This window comes from Epargyreus clarus, unplaced genomic scaffold (genome assembly GCF_041222505.1).
Source record: "Epargyreus clarus isolate Ecla_fem2 unplaced genomic scaffold, WU_Ecla_fem_2.2 ptg000032l, whole genome shotgun sequence".
Classification (NCBI taxonomy): domain Eukaryota; kingdom Metazoa; phylum Arthropoda; class Insecta; order Lepidoptera; family Hesperiidae; genus Epargyreus; species Epargyreus clarus.
Genome location: NW_027332237.1, coordinates 10,539,706 through 10,558,560, shown reverse-complemented (window position 1 = coordinate 10,558,560; position 18,855 = coordinate 10,539,706). Strand labels below are relative to the sequence as shown.

Sequence of the window (18,855 nt, the reverse complement as noted above, 5' to 3'; positions counted from 1 at the left end):
ACTGTACAACAATGGTAGGTTACGTGTCAAGATCGTACGTTTCGTGAGTCGAAGTCGTAAAAATCAATACACGAAATTTGTTTTAAAAATATATTATAAAAAAAATAGTTAGGTTAAAATGTTCAAGACTCTAAATACTACGTACTACGTAATTTACGTATTTTTGTACATAGATATATTTTGTAAATGAGATAAAGTAAATATATAAATGTTAAACATTTAGTGATTGGCCGCATCCTTAACAATTATATAGTATCTGTCTATTTCTCCTTACTAGTAGCACTCATAAATCCAAGCTATGGAAAAATATTGAGATATATTATGAGAGATATGATATGTGAGTACACCTCAGTAGCTATTACGTAGTAGGTATTACGATACTTTTCGCCGCAAAACCCTAATTTTAGATTTATATAATTTTATTTTCTAACTAAAATATTTTACCATTATAATAATGTACATTATAAAATATCGATAAGAAAAATTGTACTTGCCCCCTTGTATCACTTATTGAGCAGCGTGGATTTTTCTAGACGTTTTGGTATGGTGAAATCAATTAAAAATGAACTTTATTTGAAAGCAGTAAGGTTGATTTTAGCACGACTATGTGGAAATTATTTATAAATTTGATATTTTTAAGATTTTAGGAAAAATAAAATAAAATTGTACTCAGTGATGGTACGAAACACCTCCGTTTTTAATTGTCCTCTCTCTGCTATCATTTTTACATTCCAAAACAGCATAATATGTCTTAATAATTTATTTTATTGAATTTGACAAACATCTGTCTCGGACCGATGCTCAAACATGAGTAGACTCGTTTGAAGGCAAGTGAGAGTAACAACGCCTAGTAGTGGAAGCCGCGCTACGCCTACTTTGCACTTCCACTTGTTTTTTCTGTTCCATGGTAGAGAGTGACAGCTATTGTCCATACATATCTTTAAATATGACAGATCGGATTAGAGTCCTAAATATGACAAAGAGGTGTTGCCACCCTTAAGGGCAAAGTTGAAACACCTCGAATTTTACCACACCTTTCAAAATAGAACTTAACCCTGCTGAATAATGCTTAACACTACTGTTGTAGGGTAAACATAGATAGGGCGGCGTTATACGTTTATCTCTGAAGTTTATTTTATTCCGAACACTGGTTCTAATACTCTAATTATTCTGAGATTGGAATGCCTTATGCATTGTCACACATGTCGATACAAATTAACGTACTCCCACTAGGTATAGCGGTGACATTCTGGTCTCTAAAGATTCATTATTTTATTCATGAGTTATGTTTATTAATAATGAACCAACATTAGTTTCATAATGCTAGGTTTAAAGGGTATGAAAATAATTGCTACAATATTTAGGTACTCAATGTTTTAATAATATGCTCACAATCTAAATACAGTGTATAGTTTAGCTACAGAATAAATTAAACATCTGGTATCTATCCAAGATAAGCTTAGCACATCACTCTTTGTATTTGGGTTCCTTTGACACTTTTACACCAGACATATTAAAAATGTTAACTTATTTGAGTCTATTGTAGTTGAGAAAAACTCAATATTATCTCCAACATATCTTCTTTGTTCTTATTGAAAAATTATACTAGAAAATAATGACTGGCTGTGCTCAGAAAGTTAAAATTTTACACATGTAGTTTAGTTACAATATCTTAACTTACTTAAAATATGCTTAGAGTAATTCGTAAGTAAATATTTTAGTTATATTCATATTTATACAATATATGTACAGAAAATATATATACATTTGAAACACTAACAGATCTCGATTATAACGTAAAACATACCCATAGGTAAATAAAAAGCAAGTATGGATTAAAATGTAAAATTATACTAATGGTAAACATCACATACATTAGATACTAATATTTGCTATCTTATCTTCAATACCTGTACGGTACTTAGAATTTAACGCAATTCGTATGGACCGTAGTAACCTGATTTCTTCTATAACACCTGGCAAGTCTTGCATACTTTGTACAGTTAATCTATTTCAGGTTATAACAAATAAAGTTATTGAAGTTATACTTCTTTTGGTGCAATAAACAGTTATACAGGCACGCAATTTGGGAAGAAATATTGGAGAGTATTTTTAGTATGGGACGAAGTATCGGGCCGATGTATCATATAATTTTATTTTGTATTTACTTACATTTATTATTTGCTCGGTTTAAATTTATTTGCAAGCATGAATAATTTTATTAATTACATCAAAGAAGTATAAATTCTTACGTACGTACATACGTACACACATTTTACATGAAAACTTTGCCACAAATCATTATATATGTGTAATCAATTATAATTTACAAAAACAAACAACAAACAATTCACAAACAAAACAATGTTGTATAACTTCATTGCTTGTTATAATGGTTCATTGCAAAGTTTTGTATCGAATTATACATTAGGACTTAAATAATGGTATTAAGCACAATATTGCGATACTGAGTGAAGATCACATGTCACAGAGGGCGCTCTGCGGTAATCTCAGGTAAGGATGGCGATCTGAGATCGATGAATCGAAGAATCGATCTTTTGGACCAAAAAAATTCAATTGTTTTAATCGATCTCCAGTAATAGATCGATTCTGTGTATCGATTTTTTATCTTAATAAATCGATGATCGATCTTTTTGAACTTGATTGAATATTAACAAATGTGATATTGACATTTTTTAGCTGACGGATACGTATTTCAGTGATTTCATGACCTTGTTTTTTTTTGCTATCATCACCCTTTTTCAGAAAAAATCGATTTTCAACGAATCGATTCTCTGGGTCTCGGATTTTTGTCACACTTCGATTCAAATCGATTTTATTCGAACGAATCGGCAGTGCTTGTTTGATGACCTTGTTATTTTGCTATCGTCACCCTTTTTCAGAAAAGTTCAAAGACCGATTTTCGGAGAATCGATTCTCTGGGCTTCGATTTTTTGTGAATCGATTTTTTTCGGACGAATCGCCATCCATAATCTCAGGTTGAGTGAAGTGTCCCTATGGAGGGCTAGGAGAGCCGGCACTAGGGCGAAGGCGGCAGGCTGTCGTCGCTCTCGAGGTACGTGACGTAGTTGTCTTCGCCGTGAGCTGGTCTCGGCGGTGGGAGAGATGGAACGTCGTAGCCGTGCATCTGGAATATAGTTGGCTTTAGTATTGATTCTTAAGGAAATGAATTAAGATATTTGCTTTATTGCTATTCATTAATATAAATCAATGAGGATTTATATAGGTATTAGTAAGTTAGGTTAGGTTAGGTTAGGGCACGTCGTAGCCGTGCATCTGGAATATAATTAGCTTTAGTATTGTTTTGTAAAGAAATTAACGAATATTTGCTTTATTGGACATATCTATAGCTATATATTAGTAAAGTTGTTAAGCGCTTATGTGTTGGCCATGTGTTTGCGCTCTTTTGAATTTTGTGCCTAAAGAGTGATACTGTTACGGGGCTTGAGAATTAATCTTGACCTAAAATGAATTTAATTGTTTAGTCTACATATATATGTATATACTGTTTAATTTTCAATTCTATTCAATAAAAAAATATGAGAAACTCTTAATAACTTAAAAAATAGTTAAAATTTCATACAAATACCTTTAATGAAAAGGACTAATTTTTTTTTTGTAAATAGATTCTTTATTATTATACATTGATTGTAAGATTCTTACTATATTTAGTAACTAAACTAAAAACCTAATATGAATGAATAAATAACAATTATAACAAAGTCACTTATAAACCTACATTTCTATCACAAAATCTACCCAGTGACTTTAAATAACAAACGCACCTGCGATCAACCTCAGAAAGAAGAGGTTTCTGTTTGAGGTTGGTGGCAGGTGTCCGCGGTATCACGTCTGCATGCCCGTTTGCCACTTGCAATAGAAAAGGATATATGATAATCATATCATAATGTGACTTGTATATGGTAGCATGGTAGCAAAGATTTTTTTAATAAATAGAATATATTTTGTAATATTTTTTTTGTTAACAAAATTGTTTACAGACTGATGGTTTGACGTAAGAATTTACTTATCATTTAGTTGTGATTGAAGAATTTTAAATTGACTTGCCGAAATTGATTGAATTGACGTGTTATTTCGTGGATAATTTCCAAAGAATGCCTTATTCTGGTCATAATACCCAATATACTTATTTCACTTGAACATTATCAAACAGACTTACAAAACACTAGTATTATACAGGGCGAATTTTTCAAATAAGCCTTTAGGGCCAAATTCGAAACTATAAGGATTAACGAAAAATGCAGAAAGGAGTTACGAGGCCGATTTTGTTAAAAACTAAAACTACATCATTACTTTTTTAAAATATATTTTTCCCTAGCCGGGAATCGAACGAGTTCGTTTTGAAAAAAAATACACCCTCTATATTATTCTACTATCCGATACTTTTGGGAAGTAATGTTGTGTTCGGCAATTTTCGCTAATCCTTACAGTTTCGGATTTGGCCCTGAAGACCTATTTGAAAAATTCACCCTATATAGTACAGTAATTATTTAGTATAATCTATCGATTCAAGTATGGTCAAACCTACCTGGTTAACGAGCTGCTGGAACGCGGCACTGTGATGCGGCGCTCTGTCCAGGTCGGCGTGTAGGGCGAAGTCCGAGAGCGCCTTCCACGGCGGCTGGTACGCTGTTACTTCCAGCGCTAAGGAACCTGCTGGTTCGTGTCGGACCGGGGAGCCGGCTACGAGCGGCACTCCCATCGACATGTAGCCGAGGCGACGCCCTTCCTGGTGAAGAATGATGCTTTTTGTGAATAATAGGAGGTGTAATGAGAGGTCTAAAAAGTTTTTTAAATAACAGGAATGAAGGAAGAAGGAAGGGGTAATAGAGTTAAAGTTAAAAATAGAATAATTAATAAGTAGCATATGCTATTGATAAAGAACGAATGAATGGGACATGTAACTAAGACGACGCTCTTCCTGGTAAACAATGGTGTTTATTGTAAATAATGGTGTAATAAGAGTTTAAATAGAATGTTTAATAACTAGCATGTGTTCTTTGATAAGGAGTGAATGAAGAGGATGGAAGGAATTGGAGGAGGCCTATGCCAAAAGAACACACCGAACTTAGGGTCTTTTTGTGACACTGTGTTTAAGAATAAAAGACTATAAAAAAAGAATGAATAGGATAAGTGCGTTTATAAAAAGAAGCCATAAAGGCACACCCATCGAGATATAGCCGAGATGACGCCATTCCTGGTGAGACAATGATTATTTTGTTAATACTATGAGTCTACTTGATACTTGAGTCTTTCAACTTTCCTTAATTCATTGTGTTGCATATATATCATATTTTTAATATATATTTATATATTATTTATCATTATTATATGTAAATATGGTATGTTTTTTTACAGAATGTATTTCTTGTTTATGCCTACCGCATGCTATCGCCATCACCCAGGGTCGACTGGCAAAAAATGCCAGTAGGCTTTAAGTTTACCCTTTATAACTAATATTTATAAATAAATGATGTAATTAGATATAGTTTAAAATAGAATGTTTCATACGTAGCAAGTACTAGTTAATAAGAAGTGAACGAGTGGAATAGGTACGTCTGGAAAGGAATCTAAGTCTAAAAAACTCAACAATTCTAAAAATAACGCCTCACTTAATAGCTATTAAGTCATATGACGAACAAACACAGAAACGTTAGTAATAGGCAAGGAATCAATATTTACTAGCAAATATAACTCAATAACCTATAAAATATCTATAAATATATTATTCAATTTCTCTGCTCAATAATAAATTTCTTGCAAAATGATTCCAAGTAAAAATAATAATTGCTTCATTGAAATTTCCACAAAAATATCTCTAATTATCATAGCGTATTAATACATCGGTTATAATAAAAGAGATTAAAATATCTACTTATATTGAAACATTTTCTATGTGTTACATTTAAGACTATTTAGAAGATGAGATAAGAAGATTTAGAAATAAATTGATAATAATCTGAATTTAATTGTAAACGGACATGAATAATTAAAAATTGTAACTATTTCATTATTATTATTATTATTTTATTATTTTGATTTTTTACTGACATGTGATATTATTGTGTAATTACGCCAATGTGACTAATTGTGTTGTACGATCAAAACAAAGTAAGTTAACATAAAATTAAGTTTATAACCATATTTGCACACCGTAATGGTAAAATAAGAGGATTTTTGTATCTTAGGACAGATTTAACCAGAGTTTTGTACCTTATTTGGCAAAAAAAGATGTTTTTGATTTGATTTGACTAATTGACCCGGCAAACTTTGTACCACCTCAAAATCTATTTATCAAATATATTTCATATACAATATAGCCTATGTTACTCGTGGATAATGTAACCTTCGATAGTGAAACAATTTTTAAAATCGGTCCAGTAGTTTTTGAGACTATTACAACCTAACAGTTGTAATGAATAGGCCCAAAAACTACTACAAACAAAGTTTTCCTCTTTATAATATTAGTGTAGATAAAACTAAACTAACTTGTCGTGTAACTATTTATAAACTAGAACTAAATAAAACAGATATAAATTCGACTAACATGGATTACCTTCTCCTGCTGCATTTGCATCTTGAGTTGCAGGGTTTTCTTCTTGTCCTTACACCTTTTGTTCTGGAACCACACCCTGATGACCCGCGGACTGAGGCCCGTCATCTCTACCAGCTGTTCTTTCATTAGGGCGTCCGGACGAGGGTTTGCAGCATAACATGTCCTGTAAAAAGAAAATATTTTTATTAAATTTACATCATCATCATCATACTGTCCCACTGCTGGGCACGGGTCTCCTCTCAGAATGAGAAGGATTAGGCCATAGTCCACCGCGCTGGCCAAGTGCGAATTGGTAGACTTCACATATCTTTGAAAACCTTTAGATTTCTCAGGTATGCACGTTTCCTCACGATGTTTTCCTTCACCGTTTAAGCAAGTGATAATTAATTTCTAATACGCACATAACTTTGGAAAATCAGTGGTGCGTGCCTGAGATTTGAACCCCGGACCCCTCGAGCGAGAGGTCGAGTTTCTTAACTATCTACTAGGCTATCACTGTTTACTGCATAAATTTACATATCTACGTATATGTGCGCACTTATACTTAAGAAAAAATGTGAAATATGTTAATTTAAATGTTCGCAATGAATATAATTGGGTAAATTAAAGAAAGAGTAGAGAATTATATCGATACGAATATAATTCTTATATGTATGTATATTCGTAGGTATCTATTAACATTTCAAAAGTAAAAGGATATATTTTATAACGGAAATTGAATCATATTTGGCATTTAATAACAAAACAAAACTAAAATCTACAATAATAAGAATATAAATTGCCTCGCAAAAACGAGGAAATAAAATATGTATGATAACATTTAAAGTGTTGCCACATTGCATACACACTCCCCATATACTGCAATTTCCAATTTCAAACTTTATATAATCACTAAAAATGTTATTGACAAAATTATTTTAAATATTATAACATCGTGTCTTACCTAAGCGTATGTAATTGCTTTTCATTGAGAACAGTCCGCACTCTGGTAGGCTTGCCGTCCGCAGCGGCAGTTGTGCGCGCCCGTCCACTCTTGTGAGAACCCGATTCACTGCCCGAGTCTGGAAATAATAATAAATCATTTTATATATTTCGAATAAAAGAAAGAAAAATATTTTATTCGGTAAAGTACATAATGAAATACAATATGAGGTGGTAGAACCCTTTGTGGTTCGACTCCGGCGGCACCACCGCCACACCTATTTCTGTTGGAACAACAGTGTTAGGCGCTGCTGTGTTCCGGTTTGAAGGGTGTGGTAAGGGAGACAGACTTTTCCGAGGCGTTCCAGCTTTGTCCTCAGGGGTAGCGGCGCATCTGTGGCCGACCTCAGGTAGGAATATCTAATCCTAACTGGGGTTGATTACAGATGTCCATGGGCGGCAGTAGCCACTTACCATCAGGTGGACTGCAGGCTCGTCTGCTACTCTTATATTATAAAAAAAAAACAATAGCATAATTTGGTTTAAGCCAAAACGTATAGGTTGTAAGTAAAATAGTAGTATTACGTAAGTAGGTATTACCCACAGGCTAAAGGGAACATTGTCAAGATTGTCATATAAAAAAATCATCCTCCTTCATACTAAGGAACGGTGCATAATAGATTAAGCCAACAGTTTTAACATTCGAGATAGTGTTAGGGCCTGATTACATAACGTCGGCTCGATAATTTCATCTGTCAACAACTAGGACAAGGTCTTGTTGTTAATATTACAATCACAATCAATATGTGAACGGGCCCTAACACATTTTGGATTGATTGTCGACTGACGTATATTTCAAATCGATTTTCTACCAATTAGCAGTTACTCATAGATCACATTTTTCCCCATGTCTATTGCTACAAATGTATAAATAAACTAAAAATTACTGAACTGACTTTAATAATTCTTATACCATAATCTGCATATTTGAATAAAAATAGGTATTTTACAAGCTACGTTCCCGCGCCTGAAACCGCGTATCACAGCTAGTCAAAAATGAAATCGAGTGGGCGTCTATCAGATCTGTCTATATTATCATCAAAGGAACTGCATTTCGCACTAATTCACACGTTAATTACCTAATATCTACTTCTTTGATATTGCCGCTTCACTCCAAAAACATTTTATACTGATATAGATCTAAAACGGATAAGTCTATTATATTGTGACTAATTGCATTATGTAGTTTGATTGATCGTTTTGATACTGATATATGGAATGACGATGGAAAACGTTTAATTAAATTGCATTTTTTATATTATGAAATCGACAGAATTTCTTTCATATCGACCTACGCATCTCTGGCCCAAAGAAATCTTTCTATTGGATTAAATGTTATAGGTTGCAGCTACGTATAGAAAAGTGTATTTCCATTATGTTTCAGATTGAGCAATACATCAACTTTAAAAAGAAATGTTTAAACCTTTTTGAAAACTACAAATCTTAATAAACGTTTGACTTTATTTTTTAAGTATAATTTGGTACATAAACGAATTCAAACATTCTATCCACGCACACGCTTGAATTTGCGTCCGTTTCTGCAGGTTTGACAAGCGTGTGGATACGGCATGAAAACGGACATGTTCCAGTTTCGAACCCCATACTACGTGAGATCCATTAAGCGCTTAATTACCTAAAAACAGGCCCTTGCTAGCAAAGGGTTCATTAAACAGTAATCGGCCGGACACACTCCACTAATCCCCATTTCGCACGCACCGCAACCCAGGACATTGGACAGGCCTTTGTAAATTCGTTAGTAGTCATCGCTGTAAGTGATCTGTATTATAGTAGCTACTCAGAATACGTAATAGTGGCTACCCAGAATTCTAAATCGTAGTAGATAATAATACTTGCCTACGTATTATTTAGAATTGTAGGTTGGATATTCCGGGACTAGAATAGGGCTACGGTATCTCCTGCCAGTCGTAGAAGGCGACTAAAAGGGGGCTTCCGGGGTTGCGGGCGGCAAGAGTGGGAGCTCGAACCGTCCAGCAAGCGACCCCGGGAAGGACGACGGTATGTGTGGTCGCATACCGTCGTAAACACTACATGGTGTGGGAGGTGCGAAAACTGCTCCCCCAGGGTAGAGCCCGATCGGGGCATCGCGCTTGGAGGGCTCCGGTTGTGTTTCGTCGGAGATCCCAGAGTTCTCCAACAAGCGTTGAGGACGGCCACCGGGGGGGTTTTAGTGCGGTAAAAATCCCACATAACCCGGCGTCGCTCCCACGTCGTCGGGTACCTTTTGAAGGTTTCCCCCTCGAGAAGAAAAAAAAATGGTTGGATACTAGCTAAGTATTTGTGTCAGCGTAATATCGCTATCGTATCGTATCATGATATCGTAGATCAGTGGTATGACTTTCAGCAATTCCTATTTACCTGTCAATAATTGGTGGAGAAACTCCCCGGAATAATTACAATCAAGAATCATATGTCTTTTCTACGATATTTTGATTGTCAGTGATGGCTTGAACGACCTATCCCTAAATTCTAGGATTCAAAACCCATGATCTATGGTCCATGAACTATGGCCTAAACCCAAATGCATTACGCTCTAAAATAGCAATAGATCAGTTATGTAGAGGATAAATGTCATTCACGACTTATTATGTAGTATATTATATAGTCGTTACTTATTGGTGGTCAGTCGATCTAAGATGCTTGTATGTTATTAGTCAATCAATCCATGGTGATTTTTTATCCTTACTAACCATCACTTCACAAGGTGTTACGTTATGGAGAAGAAGCGGCGAAAGAAACTCCATAATACACATCTTTTAAAAAATGTTTTTTTATATTGTCAAACTTAACCTAATGGTACACGTGGAGCTGGAACAACTTCAGACCACACTGTTTTGTCAGTCAAATAATCACTTTTGTTAGTTTATAGTACGCTTTTTGACATAGCGTTTGTTTAACGACATATTTGAACTTTTTTTTCTGTGAGATTCAAGAGTTTTTGTCTGAAAAATTTGACAATGTCCGCTCTACATCCCTAAATATTTAATCTCTACCTAAACCCTCCTCACTCAGACAGAAGACTCGCGCTCATCAATGTCAAAAACGAGTTGATAATGATGAAAATAACTTCTGATCACAATATAAGTCAATTATACAATAATTATAACAGCAGGCGTCGATTTAATCCCTACTTCACACCTACATAATCCCAGAGTGGACAACCCTTTGTAAATTTCAAATTAGCTGGACATTTTGACGGGGGTGTCATGTCGCTGGGAATTAAATTTACATTGACTGCAAGACGGGATTATGGCTGTTTGCAACACTGATAAACAATGCTAGATGAGATCAATGTTGCCAGTATCAGGAGTTTGCCCCAAAACTGGTAAAATGTGTAACGATTGTTAAAGGGCTCGAAGATCTAAGTAGGTATAACAAATTTTTGTATTTGCACAATAATTACTGCTCTTAGATGTTTATATCTACGATGAAAACGATTTGACTAAAAAAAAGAATGAACGAAACAAAATATTAAAATATGCGCTTCGATTAAAGTAAAATAGTTTTGTTACAATTTTTAGACAAGAATCCTAGATATTCAGTTAGAAAAATTAAAAAAACTGTCCAACTATGCCCAAGATGAGGCCATAGTCATACAGAGAGACCATAAAATCTTTCTAATGTTCTGGTTTCGTGAAAATACGTAAGTGAGCTTGAATAAGGCAATGCTACAAACAAACATGCTTATTACATTTGCATAAATAGATCCAGATACTGATAATATCTTTATCTATGATATATCACTTTTTCATCTAGATCCTAATAAAATCAAGCCTAGGTCACAACTTCACGCCAAACGGTTCCGGGTTCGGCGTGATTGCTTGATAAAAACTACGGCACTTGAGTTTTCACGCGGCCAAATTAAAGGCGGCGGCCGCTTTGTCGGCACACTTCAAAGAGATACGGGTGTACGGTGCGCGACGTAGGTTGTAATGATTGATCAGTGATATCGCGCAGTGAAAGTGTGATAACTTAGAGTTTTTTGTCACTTAGGTATCTATTTCGTATACTAATTTGGTTTTAAGTGTTGATAAGAGCATTTAAATTAGTTAGATTTAGTTAAATTTATAATCTCTGCAGACCGTAAGCTTGACCTTATCCCCTTATTAATAACCTTTATATTTTTCCAAAGTAAGTGACAGTTTTTTCAGCCACATGGACATGATCAATCACAAATAGGAACTAAATTATCCAAAGTCAGCCAATATAATGTTGCTATTTCAAAAAAACGAAATTAGAACATCTCGTAGGTATAATATCTCGTAAGTAGGTATGTAAGTGTTTTTCCCTTACCACACCCTTTAAACCAAAAGACAGCAGCATATATCATTAATATATACCGTTGAATACGTGTGTCATTGGTTCTAAAGCACAGAAAGTTCCATCTTTAAAACTTATACTTCCATAACAAAATCAAAGCGTCACAACCATGTAGCCTACCGTACACAATCAGTGCAATCTGTGTCCTAATCGAGAGATAAGTGCAGTAATTGTGGATGTAACGATAGTAGTGGTGCACTATTTGGCGATATCGATACATTGCAATTTGCAGGGGGACGCTGTAGGTCCTTGAACAGTTTAGGATTATCAGGTCAATTATGGATGTCTTATTAAGCTCCGTTATTTCCTCATCAAAGGAGAAAACTCTGCCTAAGTATGTCTTAGTATGAAGTCGGTTAAAAATAGTTAATGATTAATCCGTCTGTTCGTTTCCAAGAATCAAATGCTGACTGCATAGGTACTTATATTTTTGTCTCTAAATCCATTCTGACTTTAAACATAAGTTTCTGCCGTATAGTTTTATTGATATTTGAGATTAATTTAAGATTTACGTCATTAGATATATTGTGAATTTTAGACCTATCTAACTACATACTAAACACCTTTAGGCACTTCTATATTAAACATAGAAAATTTCTTCCTTAGTTCATGTAAATCTTATCAAGACACTATTTAGAACTTTACGCTTCCATTGTAGAGAAATAATAAAGAAACTTCTAATTTTCTCAGTGGTGAAGAAATCCAAAATTATATACTAATCTGTCAGTCTACGTAAAAAAATCTGGAGTCAGCAGGGTAGAACTTGAAAGTGAAGCACCTAAACTCAATAACGGCTATTCTTATAGGTACTAAAAGAATCAAAATCCTTATTAATCTGCCTGTCTTCGTATCAAGTCTACATCTAGCACGAGAGAACCTAAAAAGACAAGTACCACACATGAAGACAAGTACCATTGTGAAGGTGGTAGAACCCTTTGTGGTTCGACTCCGGCGGCACCACCGGCGGCACCGCCACACCTATTTCTACCTAATAACAGCAGTGTTAGGCGCTGCTGTGTTCCGGTTTGAAGGGTGTGGTAAGGGAGACAGACTTTTCCGAGGCGTTCCAGCTTAGTCCTCAGGGGTAGCGGCGCATCTGTGGCCGACCTCAGGTAGAAATATCTAATCCTATCTGGAGTTGATTAAAGACGTTCATGGGCGGCAGTAGCCACTTACCAACAGGTGGACTGCATGCTCGTCTGCTACTCCTATATTATAAAAAAAATGAACTTACCAGACATGGAGCCGAGTTCGTGAGGATGGTGGGAGTTGTTGTTGCTGAGGGTCGTGTTGTTGTTGCTCTCCGCGTTACCGGCGCTACTGCCGCTTGTGTTTGCACTCTACAAACAAAATTGAATTTATGTAGTAAAGCAACATACATCAGAAGGTACAACTTTCTGTGGTTCGACTCCTTCTGCATTATAATAATGCTGCTGTGTTCTGGTTTAAAGGGTGTGGTAAAGAAGACATACCTATCCGAGGCATTACAGATTAGTCCTCACGACAACAGTAGCGACAGAGATGCCTGCGGGCCACCTCAGGTAGGGATATCTAATCCTATCTGGGGTTGATTACAGATGTCCGTGGGCAGTAGCATCTTACCAGTAGAGGGGGTGCATGCTCGTTTGCTACTCGTTCACTATAAAAAATGCAGTCTTCTGGTATTGTGTAAGTAAGGCTGCATAGCGTATGTGGTGATAAATAATTGATTACATATTAGACCATGCAATATATCGATTACATTGCGATAATACCCTGAGGAAGTTCAAACGCCTCATAAAAGTCTGTTTCATCTTAACCCTCATAACGCAGCAACGTTTGATACTACTTTTATGTAGTGAATAGATGCCACCATATTCAAATAAAGGATTATATTATAACGGCTTAACTAGCACCCTGTTGAAAGATTTTTAGTAATTACCCAATATAGGTGCCTATTTCCATAAAATACTGTTCAGACATTTTTAATAATGGATGAAATTAAAAGTACACAGAAAGACAACATTATGAAGGAAAACCTTTATATTTTAGCATCTTGCAAATAACTCTCAAGCTAATAAAATAGCAATTATAAATGTTACAGACATTTCAACAAACATAAACAAACATTCATAAAATTTACCTTTTCTAAAACATCGTGGTCTTCTCTACAATATAAGGCTCCTCCTTCTCTTAATGCGAATTCGTCACCTGCATCAAACATATTACTTATTAATAAATATTTATTACCATCATATAGATATCTATTTTAACATCATTATTACGAAGACATTATAAATTCATTATCCTATATACAATACGTTAATATTCTAACGTTATTGGGTAATATTTAATATCTAGAACAATTTTTAAGAAAACCCTTTGTAACACGCTTTTATTTGTATAAATTATTATAACATTATTGAAACTAGAAAACCCTTACAATTAAATATTAATAGGTATATTAATAACATAATTAATTATATAATTAATTAAGTAATTACCAGGTATAAGTTGTCGAGCGCAGGCGCAGCACCGGAAACAGTCGATGTGGTAGATTTTCGTTTTGGCGCGCATCACGAAGTCGTTCTTGCTGAACGACGATCCGCACTTGTCGCATTTTGTTCCAAATAACCTGCCAAAAATATGGGTAAATTAATTGTGGTGCTGGCAACATTATGTTTGTGTCAATTGACATACCTAAAGGATCGGTGTTAACACTATTATGATTTATTTACGTAATAATTACATTTTTAAAGCCTGCACATGGCCTGAATGAAAAATGCTTTAAAATTAATCGATTTTGTAGCATAATTTAGACCGCGTAAAACTGCTAGTCCGCTCTGAATATAGAAATGAATCGCATCGCCATAGCAAATTGTATGACTACACGTGCTCGTAACAACTTCAGAGCGGACTAGCAGTTAGACGCGAACTATACCACATAATAAATCTACACATAGTATGTAATGTCGCTTTCTGATGAAACTATGGAAGTTTCATCTAGTGGAGCGGAGTAAAAATGCTTATAGCTAACTATAATCATACTTACCTAATAGATATTATAATATTTTCTAACATATTCCATGCATTGTTATACAAATGTAATATATTTATGTGAATCCTTTTTAAACACAAAACGTTAAAAAGTAACGTCACGTTCTGTATTTACCTATATATGTGAAGAAACTTATCCTAAACATATTTACACCTATGGGCTATAGAAATATACCACCTTTATACGCACTTTGCCAATATAATACCGAGAATAATTCGTTCATCAATATGCAATATCAATATCTACGCTTTAAAACACACAAAAATAAATATATATCTACAGAAAAACAAACATTTTTCTACACTTCAGCCAAATATTGCAACACTTCAAAAAATACAGATTAAAATTTCAGTAGAATAAAAAATAAACCGCCTACCACCCTATCCACGGGGTGTAAACACAACCCTAGCTATAGGCGATGCTTTTAGCGGTATTGGCGGGCGCGCCTCATCCACTAAGTGCCGGTCAATAACCTCGGATGTGCTTGGTTTCAGCGTTTTCCCGCCTTACGCCGTACCACAGATACTAAATATTTTTCCTTTTTTTCGTTTATACGTGCGGATGATAAAATGTTTAGTGAATCCTTTTTTTATTAATTTGAATTTAATTTAAAACGTTTAATATTAAAGACAACTTTTAAATGTGTATCGACAAACGCTTATAAATATTGTTTATTGGTAACGTCCACATCTTACAAGAAGAGTTTTTTAATTACAAAAATAATTGTGTAAGGAAAGGAAAATAATAATAATTACGATTTTATATAACTACTAATGAAGCTCCTACTAATTTGTTAGTTAGTAGGTACCTACTTAAAACCTGCACAACTTTTACGAGATTTTACCAGATACGGCTGAGCCGTTTTTGACGGAACTTTTCCGCAAAGAGGATTTTACTTCGAGCGATATAGGATATTTAAATTCTAACAAAAAAAAATTGCCTGCAACTGTGCCTTTTTTAGAAATACCTACATAATATTATCAGATAAGGATTATGCAAAGATACCTAATAATTATTATAATGAGTTTAATCATGAATAAAATGAATACGTATATAAAGATACTGGTGAACCAATTGTATTTTTTGTATTTACCTACTTGAGGTTTACAAAACCGTACATATCAATATTGATTTCCCTAATAAACAAATCACGGTCTATTAATGTTATCACTTATCTATTTATAACATTCTAGACAAGTTTGTAGTCGATAAGACCGTGTTTTCCGAAATCCATCGCTACATTATCAATATCGTTTACAAATTATTGACATGGTTTCAAAACGATTGTATCTTACCATTTTAATACAAATATTAAGTCTTCATACATGTAAAGTAGAAATCTTTGACTCTATTCTACTCTATTATCTCTTATTTGACTCTATTTTGCTTTGTAGCAGCACTGAAGCAGATCTAGGTACGTATCTTTTCTTGTTTTGCTGTTTCAATGCTGTTTCATTGAGGCGAGGCGTTCCAACTTAGTCCTCTGCAAAAACGTGGTAATGATTGACTTAAAATACGAATCCTGTAATAGTATAGCTGATATAGTGATGACTGATAGGTGGGCTTACTATTAGGTGGGTGTTAGATCTTAACAAGTGGGCGTTAGAAGCACTAGGCGACTTTGAGACTTGATAAAAATAAATAACAATGTAAAATATTTTACTAAAACGGAAGAGTGTAAAAATTGTTGCGATGTTGGTATTTTTACAAATGATACAGGGATTTAGTAACTATAGGTAGAATTATAATTTAAATATTTCTCTAACATTTTTGGCGATCGAAGGTCAAAATACAATTTCATTGTCGAAAGGCAATTTTACCTTGTAATTATATTTAAGACATTACACAACAATAGAATTCTAAGTTCTAACCTTTGTTATTTTCCACAAAACATTTGAAAGTAAAGTTAAATTACAAAGAATATAATCGTACGATAACTATTGATCGCTATCTACCGATAAGATCTAAACTCTATCTCCCGAACGAATACCATAAAATCATAAAACTTTATAATCTATGGTCTGATTTTTTATCTGTGACAAAGGCCCGCCATTATGTTTAGGTATGATTTATTGAGTATTTTATTTATTGATGAAAATTATTTTTATCAATGGTAATAATTGTTATCTTGGCAATACAAATAAGATTAATAATTATAAATATTATTTGTGTTATTTTTACAATCAGATGTAATAAATAATTTCAACTGATCCTTGTCATACTTTTCCGATGCGTTCCAGCTTAGTCTTCGGGAGTAGCGGCGCATCTGTGGCCGACCTCAGGCAGGAATATATTCCTATTACCTCTCTGGGGTTGATTACTGTTACCCATCAACGGCAGTAGCCACTTACCATCAGGTGGACTGCATGCTCGTCTGCGACTCATAGGTATATTGAAAAAAAACATCACACAGCTGGGTACGGGTGTCCTCACAGAATGAGAAGGATTGGGCGTATTGGTAAAGTTTACATACCTTGAGAACTTTTATACGTCTAGAACTAATATGTCCCAGATAATATTCAGGTTTTCTCACGATGTTTTCCTTCAAAAGCAAGTGATAATGGATTCCGAATACGCACATAACTTAGGAAAATCAGTTGTGGGCCTGGGACTCGAACCTCGGACCCTTCGATAGAGAGGCAAGCAACCAGAGCATCTGTTCGCTAATAAAATAGCTAATATTTTAATCATCAATTCATAGATTAGTACTTAACTATGCATCAATCTTTATAGCATATTTTATATTTATGTACCAAAAATGACAATTTTTTCTAAGGTAATTTAATAAGCGAAATAAAAATAGTTGAATGAATAGATATTATGCATTTACAGAAATTGGCAATCCAAGTAGAGAAACACAAACATTTCCCCGCCAAAATGAACTAGCAGTCAACACAATGTGTGGTCCTGTTTTTGCAGCTGTAGTCTGTCTGTCAATCATTGTCACAGATGTACTATGGAACTGTACCAACACTAATTTTGTATTTGGCTTTTGGTTAATCGGTTCATTTTGTCTTACTTGTACGATATTATTCTGTAAATGTCGGTACATTACCATTTTACGAATTATTGGTTAATAATGACAATGAAAAAAGTTTAGGTAAATAGGTATAGGCCGCGTAAAACTGCTAGTCCGCTCGGAATAAAGAAATAAATCGCGTTGCCATAGCAAATTGTATGACTACACCTGCTCGCAACCACTTCAGAGCGGACTAGTAGTTTGGCGCGGACTATACTTTATATTAAATCTACTTCGGAACATGCTCTTTATTTATATTTAGTCAATTTTTATAATAAAAAAGTACCTAGAAGAAGTAGCACGTAGTCCACCTGTTGGTAAGTAGCTATTGCCGTCCATGGAAATTTTTGATCAACCATAGATAGGATTAGGTTCCTACCTAAACTCGGCCATAGAAACACCGTTATCCCTGAGGACTAAGCTGGAATGCATGGAAAAGTATCTAAGTATATCTCCCTTACAACATCCTTCAAATCAGAACACAGCAGCACTTAACACTGCTGTTATTAGGCTGACATAGGTGTGACGGTGGTGCCGCCGGAATCGAACACAGAGGGTTCTATCACCTTATGAATACGGTTAATTGGCTCGTTACAAATATTTTAAGCGTCTACATGAACAAATATACGAGTAGTTTAAAAAACTAAAAAACGCGCCTTTATGATAAAATCAACTAAAAAGCAAAAAATAATCTTCAATCTAGGAATCAATTAAGAAACAGTAAATAGTATCTATAATTGTGAAAAAAGCGTGGGGTGCTCCATTTATCAGGTTCGAAAAGCGCATACATATAATAATACATACATACAACCCAAGCTAATAAAAGCGTGTTAAAATCATGATAAAGTATTTTGATTTACGTACCTAAACTCTCCATAAACC

The 18,855-nt window shown here is 34.5% G+C and overlaps 2 protein-coding genes across 2 annotated transcripts in view; one reads left to right on the top strand and one right to left on the bottom strand.

Annotated features, from left to right (window-relative positions):
- Positions 1 to 18,855, top strand: part of LOC140755020 (G protein-activated inward rectifier potassium channel 3) — a 502,832-nt gene that overhangs the window by 174,814 nt on the left and 309,163 nt on the right. The window lies entirely within an intron of this gene.
- tup (LIM1_Isl and LIM2_Isl domain-containing protein tup) overlaps positions 2,191 to 18,855 on the bottom strand; it is a 63,616-nt gene continuing 46,951 nt past the window's right edge. The window contains exons 3-9 of the mRNA XM_073090423.1: positions 14,401 to 14,531; positions 14,040 to 14,107; positions 13,152 to 13,257; positions 7,542 to 7,659; positions 6,599 to 6,761; positions 4,571 to 4,771; positions 2,191 to 3,148 (exon numbers count right to left, since the gene is read on the bottom strand). Of these exons, the coding sequence (XP_072946524.1) occupies positions 3,041 to 3,148; positions 4,571 to 4,771; positions 6,599 to 6,761; positions 7,542 to 7,659; positions 13,152 to 13,257; positions 14,040 to 14,107; positions 14,401 to 14,531 (895 nt within the window). The 3' untranslated portion in view covers positions 2,191 to 3,040. The remainder of the gene's footprint in view (positions 3,149 to 4,570; positions 4,772 to 6,598; positions 6,762 to 7,541; positions 7,660 to 13,151; positions 13,258 to 14,039; positions 14,108 to 14,400; positions 14,532 to 18,855) is intronic.